The following is a 17834-nucleotide window of genomic DNA, read 5'->3' on the forward strand; positions in this document are numbered from 1 at the left end:
CCCGCGATAGGCCCAGGGCCTGGACCAAACTCAGGGCTGCGCTGGAGCGAGTGGTGGCCGGAGAGGAAGGGGCAGGTCCCATATCGCTTCTGGGATGCTGCTAGAGGCGAGAAATCGAAAGCGCTGCCGCGGCAGTGCAGAGAGGGGGCGGGGCTGGGGCGGGGCATCGACTGCGTCCGTCTCATTGGGCGGGGCTGAGTCTGGGGAGGAGCCAACGGCAGATCCAACGGCCGGCTATCAGCTGCCTCCGAGAGTTCTTTCTGGCCTGCTATTCGGGGCGTCTTGGGTATGTAGGTCTCCCCGCCTCCCCGTGGGTTTTGTCGCCCTGTTTCTTTAGTTTTCGTGTCTTGCTTCCGAGTCCTCCGCAGTCTCGCTCTCTCCACTCTCAGCCCCCGCCTCCGTCTCCCCAGCTTGGGTCATTCTCCCGCGCTTCAGTGTCTGAGACCTGAGGGCTGCCCGGCGCCCAGCTCTGCCCGGAGAGATGGAGGAGCCGGGGTCCCGCGAAGGTGAGCGGGGCTGCGACACTGCAGAGATTCCCCAAAAGTGGGGCACTGTGAGTGTGGGGACAGGTTCGGCGGCATCGTCTGGGCTTAGGAAATCCAGTCTGGGGGAGAATACTGAGTCAGAGCCACGCAGTCGACTAGGATCTCAGACGTGGCCAGAGAGTATTCTTGGCTGGTCTATTTTTGTTGTCCTTCCAGTGAAGCCAGACCTAAACCTTAGAGTTACCATTTTAGAGATGAGAGGGAACTGAGCCTGGGGCAACCCTTCTTTCTAGAGAGGGTTGTGGGGATCGTAGAGAGTCCCCAGCTGGAACTTAAGGGACCTGAATCTTGGTCCAGGTTTGCTACTGACCTATTGAATGGGCTCCTACAAGCTGTTCCCCACTGTAGGCCTGAGTTTTCCCATGTGTACAGTGAGAGGGGTTTGGAGTACTAGATCTCCAAAGGCCTGACAGAGAATGGGTGCTGTTTAAGTATGAGTTGTGAGGAGTAAATAAATAAGTTAGGGAGGCCTCCTTTTGGGCTTCACTGGAAGCTGCCTGATGCAGCTGAATTAACTGGAGTCTTTGGAATTACATTGTTCATTACAGTGCCGAGAAATAGGTGGCATTATCCCCTTTACAAGTGAGGAAACAGAGGTACAGAAGTAAGTCAGACTTCAAAGTCCAGGCGCCACTGTACTCTTTCCCATTAAGAGAGCAGGGAGGACTCGATTGATAGGTGATCTTATGGAGCAGCAATTAATAACTTGGGTTCTCAGCTAAAATGACCAACTCCAAAGCAGAACTCTGATTCTTCTCTGTCCTTCGTTTCCAGTATATAGTTTGTGTGAGCCACTGTCATCAACATGTTCAGCATAATCATAATTCATAAAAATTAATAAACAATAACAAGTAATGATAGTGACTCCAGTTGTTATAGGGATAGCAAAGCCAAAGTGAAATTGTGAAGACCTCAAAATTTATAATACGTTTACTTATATAGTGCTTTAAAGTTTATAAGGCACTTTTGAGTGGTTCTTCATATTGGTCATCTTAGGTAGCTATTATCCGCATTTTTCAAACAAGGAGTCCAGAACCGGGAGAGATTAAGTGACTCAAGCAAGGTCCCACAGAAGTGTAGCTGGGGTGAAAATGAGGTCCTCTTTGACAAGCTGTGCTTCTGCTTTGGTGCTCTCCCCCTTTCCTCTCCCTTTCCTTTTTCCTAGTCCCATCTCCCCACTCCATGCTTATCACCCGGAGAATTTCTCTTTCCGTGTTAACTAAAAATCATGTGTTGATTGACGATTAACAGTGTTGGTAGTAACTCATAATTAGAGAGTTGGCTCATAAGAATTCAAAATATGATCTTTCCCAGAGACATAGAGGGATTTAAATGCTTTTAAGAAGGAGAGTTGTTAACTATTATCATCATCATCACCCACGGATTTCAAGGAATAAAACTGCAGTTGACCCTTGAACAACACAGGTTTGAACTTCATGGTCTCACTTATATAAGCATTTCTTTTCATAGATACAGTAAAGTACTATAAATGCATTTTCTCTGACTTGTGATTTTTTTAAACATTTTTTTCCTCTAACATGATAAGAATACAGTATATAATGCATATAACATACAAATTATGTATTAATTGACTTTATGTTATTGGTAAGGCTTCCAGTCAAGTGTAGTATATTCATAGTTAAGTTTTGGGGGAGTCAAAAGTTATACATGAATTTATAACTGCCAGGGTCGGGGTGGTCAGCACCCCTGGTTGCTGTGTTTTTGAAAGGTCAAGTGTAGAATGTGGATTGATTGACAGTCTGAAAATAATAATCACCATATATTGAGCTCATACTATGTCATGGACTCTGTAACAGCCACTTTAACTTATTAATTTAATTCTCTCAGCAACTCTACTGAATTTTATACATGAAGATCCTGAAGCCTTAGGAAAGTTAAATAGATAATAGGAATTATTTCCTTAATTAATAGATAATAGGATTATTTCCTTAAATAATAGGAAAGTTAAAAGATCCAAGGTCATGTAGTCCCTAGTGTTGCCCAAATCCTGTGTTCTTAACCATTAAAACAGCTTGGCTCCAGGACAGATGTTTACTCAGAAAAAGCCGGATCCTCTGTGGAGGAGAGCCTGAATTGAGGGGAGAGAGGTGTGTTCTAGCACCGTGGGAAGAAGACAGTTCTCACTTGCTTTTCAATTCTGCTACTGAGCACCTAGAATTGGAGTGAGGAAAGGCTTTTCTTCTGGACCTTGGAGGCCATCCCCCCAGCCCAGTCCCCCAATGATAATGAAGCATGGTTCTTCTTTCTTTTAAATTAGGAACAAGTGAACACATGAATCATTCCTATGCCGTGGATAAGTTTGTCTTGATTGACACTAGGCAGCTATAGCCAAAAGCAGTACAACTTTTTTTTTCTGTTTATTACCTACAGGTTATGTGGGAGATTGGTCTAAAATGCATCCTCGATCATGCCATTCCTCTGCCAAAAACTCTCGAGTGGCCCCCTCTCTGTGGGATAAACACCTTAATAAGATAGCCAGCCTCTCCTGGTCAGTCCCACCTTTGCACTCCACTATAGTCCTATCGCATGACCGATAGTCCCCACAGTTCACTCTGTTTTCTGTCCTTTATAGGCTTTTCACATCCATTCCCTCTGCCCTTTTCACCCCCTCCAACTGGCTGACCACCCTTTAGGATCCAGCTTGCCCATTCATTCAGTCATTCAGCAGATAGTCATCAAGTGCCTATCAATTACCAGCCTGGTTCTGGGTATAAAGATGTAGCGGAGAATAGAACAGACCATCCCTGCCCTTCATGGGGCTTCTGTTCTGTAGTTTGTATTAAACAGGCATGATTTGGAGGATTAGTGGCATGGCCAAGAGAGCAGAGAGAGGGGAGAGGGAGGAGCAGGGCAGTTGTCAGGGAAGGCCACCTCAATTAGATGACATTTGAATAAAGCTGAAGGAGTTGAGGGAGTGAGCTCTTGGTTATCTGAAAGGAGAGTGTACCAGAAAGGCATAGAGTGTAGGATATGAGACGGGAGCTCACTTGGCTGCCCTGATCTGGACAGATGCTCTTTTTCCGTTTTCTTCCACACTCTCATGTTTACCTCCCATGTGGCACGCACCGCATGACATTGTAATTGTCCGTGTATGTCTGTTTCCCTCACTTGGATGCAGATTTCTTTTTTTTTTTTTTTAAGATTTTATTTATTTATTTATTTGACAGCAAGAGAGAGAGAGATCGATCACAAGTAGGCAGAGAGGCAGGCAGAGAGAGAGAGAGAGGGAAGCAGGCTCCCTGCCAAGCAGAGAGCCCGATGTGGGACTTGATCCCAGGACCCTGAGACCATGATCTGAGCCGAAGGCAGCGGCTTAACCCACTGAGCCACCCAGGCGCCCCTGGATGCAGATTTCTTGAAAGCAGGGACTTCTGATTCCTTTCTGTTGCTTCAGCACCTACCTTATGGCCTGACTTGGAGTGGGCACCCAGAAATATTTATTAAGTAAATGAATAAGGCCTTGTTTTTATAGCCTGACCATTTTTACAAGTGATTTATAAAAAGAAGACTGGGATGACAGATGGTGAGAGAGGGGGAAAAAGAGAAAAGAATTCTTTTTTTTTTTTTTTTTAAATTGAGGAAACGGTGGTGTCAGAGATTCTGGGGGATGGAAATCAGGAACTTTTTTTTTTTTTTAATTTATTTGACGGGGAGAGAGAGAGATCACAAGCAGGCAGAGAGAGGAGGAAGCAGGCTCCCCGCTGAGCAGAGAGCCCGATGCGGGACTCGATCCCAGGACCCTGAGATCATGACCTGAGCCGAAGGCAGAGGCTTAACCCACTGAGCCACCCAGGCGCCCCAAAGAGAAAAGAATTCTAAGCCTGGTTTTGTCTGGCTTAACTCCTGTTCTGGGCCTCTGAGAAGCAGAGTACCTGATTTTCTTTGAGACGTGTACGTGGAGACTTCCATTTCAGCATTAATGGCTAGCTAACCCGTACCATGGTGGATAAAATATAACAAAGTCCCTTACAGCTGAAATTGCAAGGAAATAAGAGAAATTCCCAGGGGCCTAGAAACCAAGTGTGAACTGAAAGCCAGAGTAATTAGCCCCTTAACCTGAGCTCAGCTGCCCTGGATGTTCGCTAGTCTCCTCTACCTAGTAGTTTGGGCTTAAACAGACCTGCTGTTGCAGTGATTGCTACAATGGGCCCACATGGGTTAGGCTCTCAGGAACTGAGATCCCTGCATGCGGCTAGGTCCTTTGCAAGTTCACACCCTTTGATGGGGTGGACTAGGCAAAAGGATTCTCACTGCTGACATGGAGAGTTGACAAAGAAGATTGCCTCATGTCCTAGGCTCTAGTAGAGGGAGGAAGTTTCCCCAGAGAATCCTTAACCACGGGCATTTCCACACGTGGATTTGGATTTTTATTTACATTACCCAAATGGCCTAAGAACTCCAAAGAAATTGACATTAGAAACAGTCCAGGCTGGTGTTACCCCTGGATGCCTGGCAGAAGTACATGAACAAATCTCTGGAGAAACATACTGGGCACTGGCTGTGTAGGATTTCCATAGAGTCTGGAGGATAGATTTGTTCCATGAGCATGTGTATTGCTTGCTTACTGCTTTTGAGACCATGAATGTGACTTTGGATTAAAAAATTGAGTAAGTCTCTCCCTCCCTGTGTGTGATCTCCAGAAGTGGGGTGATGGAGCGGAACTTGTACGCAGGGCAGCATTTGGGGGACGGACACACATTTAGTTGCCTCCTATCCTTACAGAGGTCATGGAAGAAGTGACATCGTGCTCCTCCAACAGCCCTCTGTTCCAGCAGGAAGACAAGAGAGGGGTCACCTACCGGATCCCAGCCCTGCTCTACATCCCCCCCACCCACACCTTCCTGGCCTTTGCAGAGAAGCGCTCCACGAGCAGGGACGAGGACGCTCTCCACCTGGTGCTGAGGCGAGGGTTGAGGACTGGGCACTCAGTACAGGTGACTCCTCATCCCAGATCTGGCTCCGAGCCTCAGTCTCTCTCCACATTGCTTAGACTACTTGAGGGTCTCTGCTCTTTCCTATCCACTTTGGAAAAGCCCTGTGTGGAAGGAAGGAAAAACAAACCACCCAAAACAGTAAAAGCAATGGCTCTCACTTGCTGAGTACGTCTGTGTGCCATACCCATTTTGGATCCTCAATAGCTACTCTGTGATATAGGAACGGTTGTCAGTCACATTTTACAGATAAGGAAACAGGCACAGAGACATTCCCACATGTTCAAGGTCACACAACTATAATGAAGCAGCAGAAGCAGGCTTTAAACTCTGTCTCAAATTCCAGGGGACTCTGCAGTTCATTCAGATTCAGCTGACACACGGTGTGCTTTTCGTTCACATTCTCTTTTGTTCTTATAAGTCACCCGGGGAAGCAAGCACTGTTAGTCCAGTTTTCCGGTGAGGGATCCTGGTCCTCCAGGAAGTAGGTAGCTTGTTCAAGACCACAGCTAGCAGGTGGTGGGGGTGAGGGAAAAAAATGATCCTTGTCTTCCTGCGTGGTTTTTTTTTTTTTTTTTTTAAGATTTTATTTATTTGACAGAGATCACAAGTAGGTAGAGAGGCAGGCAGAGAGAGAGAGAAGAGGAAGCAGACTCCCTGCGGAGCAGACAGCCCGATATGTGGCTGGATCCCAGGACCCTGGGATCATGACCTGAGCCAAAGGCAGAGGCTTTAACCCACTGAGCCACCCAGGCGCCCCTTGTCTTCCTGCGTGTTTTATGTGAGGCACATAGCAGCCCCATAGTACAGGTGGAAATGGAATTAAAGTGGTTTGCCTCAGGCACAGGCATCCCAAGCAACAGAGCTGGCGTTGGAGTTCTCACCTCTAAGGGACTCATCTTCACTGAATTTTTTAGAGGAGAGAGATTGCTGCCTCTGGGACTCTGGGACTCCCATTTGTCTTTTCTCCTGCAAAGCTGGCTCAAGTGTGGATCAATGAGACAATGAATTTGAGAGTCTTTTGTAAACAAACAAACAGACATAGATGTCTTTATAACAGGCCCTCTCATCCCCCTAACCTTCCCTGGTTTTCTACCCACAGAAACATGACCACTTCTTACCAGATCATGCCTGTCCCATCACCTCACTGCCCAGCTGTCTCGAATTCACAGGCCTGTACATTTTAGCTTCTTCTCCCTTCTCTGTATTTTATCACTTTCATTCTCTAACTTACCTGATTGTAGAATCTTGAAGTTAGAAGAATGATCAGCCTAACTTCTTGCCCAGTGCAGAGATCTTCTGTATTCCCTTTGTAGCTACTAAGAGCTTAGTTAGGGGTTAAGCCCATGGCTTTGAAGTCAGGCAAAACCTAACCATTTAATGGCCGTGTGACCTTGGATTTGACTCTTCTCTGTTTCATCATCTGTAAAATGTAGTTAATAATAGCAGTTACATAGTTGGAATTCAATATTAGTCATCTTCCATAAAGGGCCTGCTTACACAACTCCTCCAGTGAGGAACTTGATCCTGTGGCAACTGTTAACTTTTGTTTTGGGAGAGAGACAAACTATACTTCTCTCAAATCACCCATTGGTCTTGTGGGACATCTCATCTATATATAACCTGAGGCCTCTTTCCAGAGAATGCTCTTTGATGTTCATACCCTCTGGGTCTTCTGATTTGGGGGCTCACCAGCTTTAGTCCTTTTAGTGGCTTGTGGGGCCACAGTCTTGATTTGGTTTCTTGTCCCATGAAAGCCATGATTACTGTCTTTGGGATTTGATCTGGGATGTCAGTGTCTTTTTTCAAAGAATGGTACTCTGAATTTAGGGCTCCAAGGATAGCCTGACCAGCTCAGCAATGAGGCTGCTATCCCATTTTGTATCCTTTCTTTAAAGCAATTTTATTTTATTTTATTTTTTTAATTTTTTTTTAAAGATTTTATTTATTTATCTGACAGAGAGAGCGATCACAAGTAGGCAGAGAGGCAGGCAGAGAGGCAGGCAGAGAGAGAGGAGGAAGCAGGCTCCCTGCGGAGCAGAGAGCCCGATGCGGGGCTCGATCCCAGGACCCTGAGATCATGACCCGAGCCGAAGGCAGCGGCTTAATCCACTGAGCCACCCAGGCGCCCCTAAAGCAATTTTAATATAAAGAAGCATCTGCTTTAGTCAACACAGGGTAACTAACATCAAGTAGACGGTCAGCTAAAACCTCTGAATCCTTTTCACATTTGCTGTTTTTTAAAAACAATTTTTAATTATAGTAAAATACACCTAACATAAAATTTTCTATCTTAATCATTTTAAGTGTTCGTTGTAGTATTGCTAACTAGAGGCACACTGTCATGCACCAGATCTCTAGAGCTTTTCCATCATGCATGACTGCTACTTTATACGCTTTGGACAACTCCTCATTTCCCCTTCCCCCAGCCCCTAACGACCACCTTTCTTCTTTGCTATTATGAGTTTTTAGATAACACATATAAGTAGACTATCCAGTATTTGCCTTTTTGTGATTGGTTTATTTCACTTAGCATAATGTCCTGAAAGTTCATTTATGTGGTAGCGTGTGACAGGATTTCCTTCTTTTTTAAGGCGAATAATATTCCGTTGTGTGTGTATACCGAATTTTGTTTACCCACCCATCTGTTGATGGACATTTGGGTTCCCCCACCTTTTAGTTATTGTGAGTAATGCTTCTATGAACGTGGGAATGCACATATCTCCTGCTTTTAATTCTTTTGGGTAGATATCTAGAAGTGGAATTATTGGGTCGTGTGGTGATTCCATTTTTACTATTTTGAGGACCCTCCATGCTGTTTGCCGCAATGACTTGACCATCTTATATTCCCACCAAGGCTGTACAGGGTGCCAATTTCTCCATATCCTTGCCAGTACTTATTATTATTTATTTTTTATTTTATTTAAGATTTTATTTATTTACTTGACAGAGAGAGAGAGAGCAGGATCACAAGTAGGCAGAGAAGGAGCAGAGAGAGAGGAGGAAACAGGCTCCCATGCTGAGCAGAGAGCCTGATGCAGGGCTCGATCCCAAGACCCTGGGATCATGACCTGAGCCGAAGGCAGAGGCTTAACCCACTGAGCTACCCAGGTGCCCCATGATTTATTTTTGATAGTAGTCATCCTAATAGATATGAGGTGATATCCCATCGTGGTTTTGATTTCCATTTCCCTAATTATTAGTGATACTGAGTATCTTTTCATTATGCTTGTTGGCCATTATGTTTTGCTGTTCTTTTTTTTTTTTAAGATTTTATTTATTTATTTAAGAAAGAAAGAAAGCAAGCATGGAGGGATGGGAGGCAGGGCCAGAGAGAGAGAGAGGGAGAAGCAGACTCCCCTTTGAGCAGGGAGCCTGACACGGGGCTCAATCCGAGGACCCTGGTATCATGACCCGAGGCCAAGGCCCATGCTTAACCGACTGAGCCACCCAGGTACCCCTGTTTGCTGTTCTTTAATCATGCTTCTCCCTTCAGATTTTTAAGCCCAAGACTTGTTCTATTTCTGTCAAACCTCAGCGTTTTTATGTGCCATTGCTCCAGCCAGTTGAGATCATTTTGATTCTAATGCTTTCATGTTTCAGTTACTGTTTCTTCTAGCTTCATGTTAACTTTCTCTTACACATATCTGGCCCGAATCATTTTTTTCTCTTAGCCAGTAAGAACAGTTGCACTTCTGACTTCACACTGACTAGACTGGCCAATAACAGAGTTGAATTTGGCACATATATTCGAAGGGTTTACAGTACACAAGGCACTGTGGAACAGAATGGGCTACCCCAGAATATTGAGGTCCCTGTCCCTCAACCAGTTCAAGGAGAGATTGAATGGCTTTGATCCAGAAGGCTTAAAGGAGAATCTTCTGTAAAATGGGGGTTCTAAGTCCTTACGACTCTGAGATTCTCTGATGTGAGCTTTGCTTAATAATATGTTTTGCCCATTTATGCAGGAATTAAATGTTTTATTCACATACATTCATGTGGCATATATGATATAAAATGCTATAAAAAGGTATATATCCCATTCTTGCTGCCTACTTCCTGTAGGTTGTCACGATTGTTTCTTATCTACCCTTCTAGTGCTGCTTCTTACAGAAACAAAGAAATACAAGTATATATTCTTAATGCTCCCCTTTAAAACTTTTTAACATGAAATGATAACACATAGATAGAAAACATAAAACATAAATGTCCATGTACAATACATGAATGTCATCCCTGTGAATTGAGAAAGCCAACACTTGTGGACTCATCACTTAAGCTCAAGACAGAATATTACCAGTGCCTCAGAAACTTCTCTTATCCTCCCTCTCTTTCTCGAAGGTAATTACTATCCTGATTTATAGCTCTGGAGCTTAGTTTTGATTGTCGTTGTTGCTTTTTAAAGTAGACTCTACACTCAACATGGGGCTTGAACTCATGACCCTATCAACAGTCACTTGCTCTACTGACTGAGCTAGCCAGGTGCCCCAATTTTGCCCATTTTTCATCTTTATTCTTTATGTTTGTCTTCTTTTGTTCAGTATTTTTGAGATTTATCTGAACTGTTGTGTACAGGCTGCTCTGAATATTCTTGTACGTGTTTTTGCTATGGCATATGTGCATTTTTGTTGGGTTTCTATCTAGAAATGATGTTACTGGACCGTAGGGTAGGTTTATGTTCCACTTCAGTAGATGATGCCATCGAGTTTTCTAGAGTGGTGGTCGTGAGAGCTGGTCTACATCAGTTTCACCCTTACTCTGTGCATTTAGCTCTTTAAAGTTCCGTCATAAAGCATGGGGGGTTACCAGGGCCCCCCAATTTTTGTTCTCCTAGCCCCATATGGCTGTCAAACAAATTGTTCAGTTTCTCAGCTTTTCACTTCTCTCTTTGAGAATCAGCGGAGACACGCTGAAAGGAAAAGGGACTTGAAATACCAGGCCAATCTGTCTGAATGAACTTCTCTCTGTTCTTGGCCTATAACTTTTCATTTCCTCTCTGGTGCTTTTCACCAGATGTTTTGCTTTAAGGTTTTATCTGTCCTCACTAGTCTCAGTGGGAAGCTTGGTTCAAATTACCTAGTTTGCTGTTAATGGATTTTTCTTCTTATTTCTTATGCAAAAAGTAGCATACTACATACATTGGCCTGTACTTTGTTCATTTAACAATATATTATGGAGATCTTTCTATCTCAATGTGTAGAGGCCTTCCTTATTCTTTTTTCATCTCTTGCACTGTATGTTCATTTAACCAGTCCCCTGTTAATGGATATTTGGATGCAGAATATTTTGATGTTCCAAGCAATGCCACAGTGAGTAATCTTGTATATACTTAATTAGATGCGCAGAGACATTTTAGGATAAATTCCCAGAATTGGGCATACTGGAAAAGGATAAATGCGTCTGGAATTTTGATATACCCTACATAAATACTGAACCATTTTGCACTTCGATCCATGTAAGAGGGTGCCTGTTTCTTCACATTTTTGCCAACAGAATAGTGTCAAAGTTCATGATGTGTTCATGATGTTGCCAGTTTGTTAGATGAAAAGTATGACATCAGTTTTATTTGCTTTTCTCTTTTATCTGTGAGGTTAAACATATTTTCATTGTTTTTTCTTCTTTCTGTGAGTTGCCTGATCTTGCTCTTTGCCCATTTCAGTTGGGTTTCTGGAAATTTTCTTACCAATTTCCTTTTTTTTTTTTTTTTAAGATTTTTATTTATTCATCTGACAGAGAGAGAGACAGAGCAGGAACACAAGCAAGGGGAGTGGGAGAGGGAGAACAGGCTTCCCGAGAAGCTGGGGAGCCCAATGTGGGGCTCATTCCCAGGACCCTGGGATCATGACCTGAGCCAAAGGCAAAGGCTTAACTGACTGAGCCACCCAGGAGTCTCTCTTACCAATTTCTAATAAAGTTTTTCAAATATATTAAGGAAATCAGGCCTTTCTTTGTGATACGTCTTGCTAGGCATTATCTCATTTTAGCCTTACACCAACTCCTTTGTGAGCATGTTATTACTCTGTGAGCATGTTACTACATTTTCCATTTAACTGATGAAGAAATTGAGGTAAAGTAAGTTAAAGTAACTTGCCCAACGTCTCACAAGAAGTGATAAATGCTGCTTCAACCTAGTTATCTCTGACTCCTTGCTTGAGTTTTTAATGACAGTGTTATGAATTGCCTTCCCAGGATAGTAGAAGGAAAAAAAATTTGTTTTAAATTTCCCTTTATTTGCCTAAATTCTATATTTGTCCACCTTGCTTGCTTTTCTTCATTTTCTTTTTTTTTTTTTTTTTTTTGCCCCTTCTTCCTTTTTTCTTACTTTTAAAAAATATTTGGCTCCTATCTATCATGTGCTAGGTACTGGAAATACAAAATTAGAATAATTTGATTTCTGTCCTCAAAAGACTCATAAGGAAGGAAGGAAGGAAGTCAGTCACATAAAAAATGATGATTGTTATATAATAAGTGCTATAACTCTTCTGTATGTACAAAGAGGAAACCACCAATTGCTTTTGGGAGGGGATGGGGGGAGGAAGTTTCATAGACTGCTTTACGAAGGAGGTGACTTTTGAGTTTGGAGGGTGAATTGAGCATCTAGACAAGGTGTGGAAGAGTGTTCTAGACAGAGGACAGCATATACATTATCTAGTGTTGCCTCTTCCCAGCTTTATACATTGTCCTGTAATATTTGAGAATTAGTGACTATTGGTGAATACGACATGATTTCATAGGTTCTAATACTAATACCAAGTACTTTATATCACTGAAAAATGATGCTTTCAGTGAGCCTCATGTCTTCCTATTAGTCTCTCACTCCTGCTCTCTCTCCCTTCGCCTCGTCTAGTGGGGACCCCTGCGGCCGTTGATGGAAGCCACACTACCCGGGCATCGGACCATGAACCCCTGTCCTGTGTGGGAGCAGAAGAGTGGCTGCGTGTACCTATTCTTCATCTGTGTGCGGGGCCACGTCACCGAGCGTCAGCAAGTCGTGTCAGGCAGGAATGCAGCCCGCCTCTGCTTCATCTGCAGTCGGGACGCTGGCTGTTCGTGGAGCGAGGTGAGGGACCTGACTGAAGAGGTTATTGGCACCGACGTGAAGCGCTGGGCCACATTTGCTGTGGGCCCAGGTCATGGGATCCAGCTGCAGTCGGGGAGGCTGGTCATCCCTGCATATGCCTACTACATCCCTTCCTGGTTCTTTTGCTTCCGGCTACCATGTAAAGCCAAACCTCATTCCCTGATGATCTACAGTGATGACCTGGGGGCCACCTGGCACCATGGCAGCCTCATTAAGCCCATGGCAACTGTGGAGTGTGAAGTGGCAGAAGTGACTGGGAGAGCGGGCAACCCTGTGCTGTATTGCAGCGCCCGGACCCCAAACAGGTGCCGGGCAGAGGCTTTCAGCATTAACCATGGTGAATGCTTTCAGAGACCAGCCCTGAGCCCTCAGCTCTGTGAGCCCCCGCATGGCTGCCAAGGCAGTGTGGTGAGTTTCCGGCCCATGGAGATCCTTCAAGGGTGCCAGGACCCTAATGGCAAAGATGCTCCTATAGGTCAGCAGAGCCCTCTGCTGGACAGCTCACCGAGGCTAGAGCAGGAAGCCGACCCACCGCCTGAGTCTTGGCTCTTGTACTCACATCCAACCTGTAAGAAGCGGAGGGTCAACTTAGGCATCTACCTCAACCAGACCCCCTTGGGGGCTGCCTGCTGGTCCCGCCCGTGGATCTTGCACTGCGGGCCCTGTGGCTACTCCGATTTGGCTGCTTTGGAAAAGGAGGGCTTGTTTGGGTGTTTGTTTGAGTGTGGGACCAAACGAGAGTGTGAGCAGATTGCCTTCCGCCTGTTTACAGACCAAGAGATCCTGAGCCACATGCACGAGGACTGCTGCAGCCCTGGTAGGAGCTCTGAGCCAACTGAAAGCTAAAATTGGCTTAGGACCCAAATTTCCATAGAAAGGAAACCACAGAAGGCAACCACAGCCAGGATAATGGAGGCCAGATTAACAGAGGTGGTTGAAGTCTACAGAGAATCCAAAACTTCATATTCTGCACTCTACCTTTTTTCTCTTCTCCCCCAAAGAGCAAAAGGAAAATTATGCCACAGCTACTGCAGTGGGGAGAACTATGAGTTGGGAAACAATAATGTGATCCTGGTTGTGCCCCTGGCTTGCTTTGGGACCTTGGACATGTCCCCCAAACTCTCCGGGCCTCAGATCTCCATCTGTAAAATGAGAGGATTGGTGCTGTGATTTTTCTTCTTCCCGTTCTTAGGAAAGGCAGAGTGCCCGCGTGCTCCACAATCAACAGGTCCTGGCTGCGTGGGTCTCTGATAGGACTCTGATCTCGAAATGGAAGTCAGAGAACTCAGCTTTTCCAATGACTCACCACTCATCCAGGTGTGAGGCCTGGGCAGGTGTGAGGAATTGGGCAGAACAGTAGAATCGTGAGGTCACCTGCCTTCTCCAGCTTTGCAGCTCTGCTCAATCTTCCCTTCCTCCTCCAGAACCCTTATTTCCTGGGGAGGAAACGGGAAATGCAAGGCCAATGTCCCCTGAGAATGGTACTTATTGTTTCTGAGGGCGTTACTCTTATGAAAGATGAACCTGAAGTTCATGTACTAGAATGGTTCCTGATGAGAAAAGGTCGTAGATTAGGACTCTAAATCATTGGCTAGAACTTCCCATGGTCTCTGCCCTCAAAGAGCTCACAGTTCATGGGGCTAGAAGTGGAGAGAATTCAAGAAAACCGATGCAGCTGGTTTATAGATGTTGGGCCTTAAGTTGGGGTTATGGTAGCTCCTGACGTCATTGTCCTAGTCACATCTTCATTGTGCTTGGAGTCAGCTACCAGGGCTTGGCCGGCCACTAGGATCCCCCCATGTCTGTTTTTCTCGGAATATTGTTCTGGCCTAGCCACTCTTCTACTCATGGAGAAGGTCTTCACCATGAGGAAGGTCTCTAGACCCTAGACCTCTGAATCAAGCTAATTTTTTTTTGTACTTAGTACAATCACTATTTGTGAAGTAGGGGTGCCCCTTTGTCTGATGGGTTTGGGGCTGAAATTGACCAGGGCTGGGTGTCTCAGATGATACCAGATGAGTTGCTCTTATTTTAGAATCTTTCCCCCGGAGCCTGTTGCTGTAACAGAAATTCGATCACGAAAGACTTGGTTTTTCAGCCTATTTTAGGAGAAGAAATACTTTCAACTTGTATCATATAACTAAATTTGGTGCTGAGTAATCACCCAGAGAGCAAGTCTTAGTTGTAGAATATAGCCCAGGAGGCTGGGGGCTGCGGTTGCTCCTGTCATAGCGGGAGAGTCCTCTAGGACGAAAGTAGAGATTAACTTCACCTGCATATGGCTTAAGTCCATGGCTTAGAGTGACTTTTTAAAATTCCCTTAGCCTCTCATCCATTTGTCAAAGTTATCCACCCAGTATGCTCTTCTGCTCACTCATTCACTCATTTATACAGTTGTCTAAATATTCTTGGGAGCCTTTCTGAAATGTAAGGTGCTTTTTCTGTTGCCATTCCCTGGTTGAAAAGTGTCTGTGGCTCTTCACTGCCTGCCAAAGGGTGTTTTCATTTAGTCTGGCAGTAAGGCCGTCAATTGTTGGGGGAGATAAGGTGTACTGACCGCTGCTTCTTTGTATGAAGCCCATTGTCAGAGAAGATCTCTGTCAAGCTGGCAGTGGAGGGCATGGCAGTTGGTGGTACAGGGAGGAACTGGGGAAGGGCAGCCCTCTCCTAAGTCATAGCAGCTTCATGTTCTGCAAATCTTTCCTGAGCATCGTACCTCCAAATAGATAGGAATAGCAAGGATGGATTCCTTCTCCAACAAGGTCTAAAGGAGGAAGAGAATGAAAATAGCAAGACATCCTTGGGAACATCCAAGAGGGGAGTAGGGGACGGGCCCTCAGTCACATGCCAGTGCGGACCACAGATGTCCAGGACCAGCACTCAAAAGATGTCTTATCCTCCTCTGAATTGCCCTCCCCTTTGCTTTATGTTTGCTTCTCCTTAGTGATTAGAAGTAAAACTCCTAATAGGTGGAGGGCCTATGTGCATCGTTCAGGATTGGCAAGAAAAGAGGGTTGGGGGCAGGTAATCCAAAATGAGGCTACATGGGGGTAGAGCTCGGGGGTAGAGCATTTGGCTGCAGGATGAGGATTTGGGAGAGGAAGAGTGGGCAGTGGCGGCTATGAAGAAAACAGGGCAGGAGTTCCGGCACCTTTAGGAAGAAAGAGAACGTGGCCCGGACAAGAGACCTAGGCAGGAGAGGCAGCGTAGGTGGTGGTTGCTGTGAAGAAGAAATGACAACAGGCTGGGGGTGTCTCCTGACGCGTGTGGGAGGAGCCCTGGGGCAGCTGACTCCAAGCTGCGTGGCCTGCACAGGCCAGTGCTTCAGGCTACAGACCGGTTCCTCCCCGGCCCTGTCACCGGAAGCTGACCTAGCTTGTTCATGTTCCGGATGACCAACAGAGACAGCTGTAGGCACTCCCGACTTGTTTGTGCCCATTCCCCGAGGCCTTCAGGCCCTGGGACCTATCCTGTGACCCTGGTATCCTAACTGAGCCCCTTCCAGGCCCTCTCAGCTTGGGAGAGTGAAAAAGACGGGGCAGGTGATGGCAGCTGTGAAGAAAAGAGGACTGCAGACTGGAGGCCTCTAGTCTAGAGGCTGTGGCCCCTTTGCCCCCACGTGCTCCTACCCTGTCTCAGGGCCCTTAGAATGGATCCATCCGGCACATGTGGCGCATCCCTGGGAGAGCAAGAAAGCATAGGTAGGGGCCACCTCCTGCTGATATCCAGACCCACTCCCACCCCTTCAAGCTGCTGGGCCCACTCAGGCTCCCCACCTCCCGACACCCTCACTCCTAGGCCCCTACTATTCATTTCAGGGCCTTTATTTGGGCGCTTTCCTTGGATCTGTTTCTCCTGGTCATCAGTCTCCCCTCCTGTCCTGTCCTTTGGGATATCATGCAACAGTAGCCATAGATAGGAGACATCGCGCCCTGTCTGTTGCGGAACCCGAGACACCCACAGAGGTCACCCTGAGGCTGCCCCGCCTCCTCTCCAGGGCAGTAGGCTTCAATACTTCCACTTCGGCTTCCCAGTCTTCTGCAATAGGCTGTGCGTTTCCCCCACTGCCTTATGCGGTAGGTGTCAAGTCATCCCTTTCTGTGTTCCCACAGTGCACAGTTGGGGCCCCCCTTTGCTCATTACCATAGGGTGCGGGGTATCATTGTTGTCTGTCTGGTGCCCTCTAGGCCTCTGTTAGGCTGTGAATTCCTTGAGGGCCAAGTCTGTATGAATCCTCTATTTTACCTGGAATTACAATAATTTCTTTATAAATATAGGCTTTTTCTGTTGTGTTCAGAATTCCCTGAAGGTAAGGACTGTGCCCGATTCCTATCTCTGTCCTCTGTTCCCTGCGTAGGGCCTGGCACAGAATGGACAGCAGTAAGACTCTGCTGAATGGATCAAGGAATCAAAGATCCTTGGCCTTCTGGAGCTAAGTGAGAGGGCCAGGGCAAGCCCCCCCACAGGGAGGAGTTGGTTGCCTCCCTCTGCGGGTTGGATAGCGTTCTAAACCTGCTGAACATGCACCTGAAATGGGTCTTCTCCCTGCTGGCCTGCTTCCAGGTCAGTCCCTAAAGAGCTCTTCTCTGGCTTCAGCTGAGTCCTGCTTGGGTGTCTCAGGATTACAGCCCAAGCCCAAAGCCAAGCCTCGATTTGGGTTCTCATGTCAGTGGTATTTCCCCTCTGTCCGTGATTGGCATTTCTGTAACTGCCCCTCCTCCGGGACTCTGGGGCTGACGCCATGGTTCAGTGTTCTGAGCGTGTCTTGCTCTGTGATCCCAAGTGCTGAAAGTGCCCTCTGTTCTATAGAAACTACCAGAACTCTTGGGAACGAGGGAGATGAATAAAGAGCTTAATTCTGGTGACTGGTGTTTGTGTGTTTCATTGTTGTCAAACCGTGAGGTGATCATCATCCTAATACTTTCATCTAGTTTGTACCCAGCTTCTTTCGAAAAATGGATTTGAGGCCTTTTCTTGCATTTCATAACTTTTTTTGTTTTTTTAAGATTGATTTTACTTGAGAGAAGATGAGGACAGACAAAGGGAGTGGCAGGCAAAGGGAGAGGGAGAAGCAGGCTCCTCGTGGAGCAAGGAGCCTGATGCAGGGCTCGATCCCAGTACCCTGAGATCATGACTGGAGCCAAAAGCAGACGCTCAACCGACTGAGCCACCCAGGTGTCCCTGGTGCTCAATTTCTTAAATTCCTATTCGGTAAAACATGGAAAACCTCTTGAATACTTAAACAGTAACAAATTT

At 45.9% G+C, this 17834-nt stretch overlaps 1 protein-coding gene across 5 annotated transcripts; it reads left to right on the top strand.

Annotated features, from left to right (window-relative positions):
* Positions 1 to 17421, top strand: NEU3 (neuraminidase 3). 5 transcript variants are annotated; one of them, XM_046017738.1, is made up of 3 exons: positions 183 to 286; positions 5289 to 5500; positions 12345 to 17421. In XM_046017738.1, exons 2-3 carry the CDS (start codon positions 5294 to 5296, stop codon positions 13422 to 13424), a joined length of 1287 nt encoding a protein of 428 aa, XP_045873694.1. In that variant the 5' UTR covers positions 183 to 286; positions 5289 to 5293; the 3' UTR covers positions 13425 to 17421. The 5 variants fall into 5 exon arrangements, with proteins under 5 accessions (XP_045873696.1, XP_045873694.1, XP_045873693.1 ...); XM_046017737.1 differs by having other exon boundaries at positions 198 to 506; XM_046017739.1 differs by lacking the exon at positions 183 to 286 and adding an exon at positions 2955 to 3054.
* Positions 17422 to 17834: the final 413 nt, after the last annotated feature.

This window comes from Meles meles, chromosome 8, assembly GCF_922984935.1.
Source record: "Meles meles chromosome 8, mMelMel3.1 paternal haplotype, whole genome shotgun sequence".
Lineage (NCBI taxonomy): Eukaryota > Metazoa > Chordata > Mammalia > Carnivora > Mustelidae > Meles > Meles meles.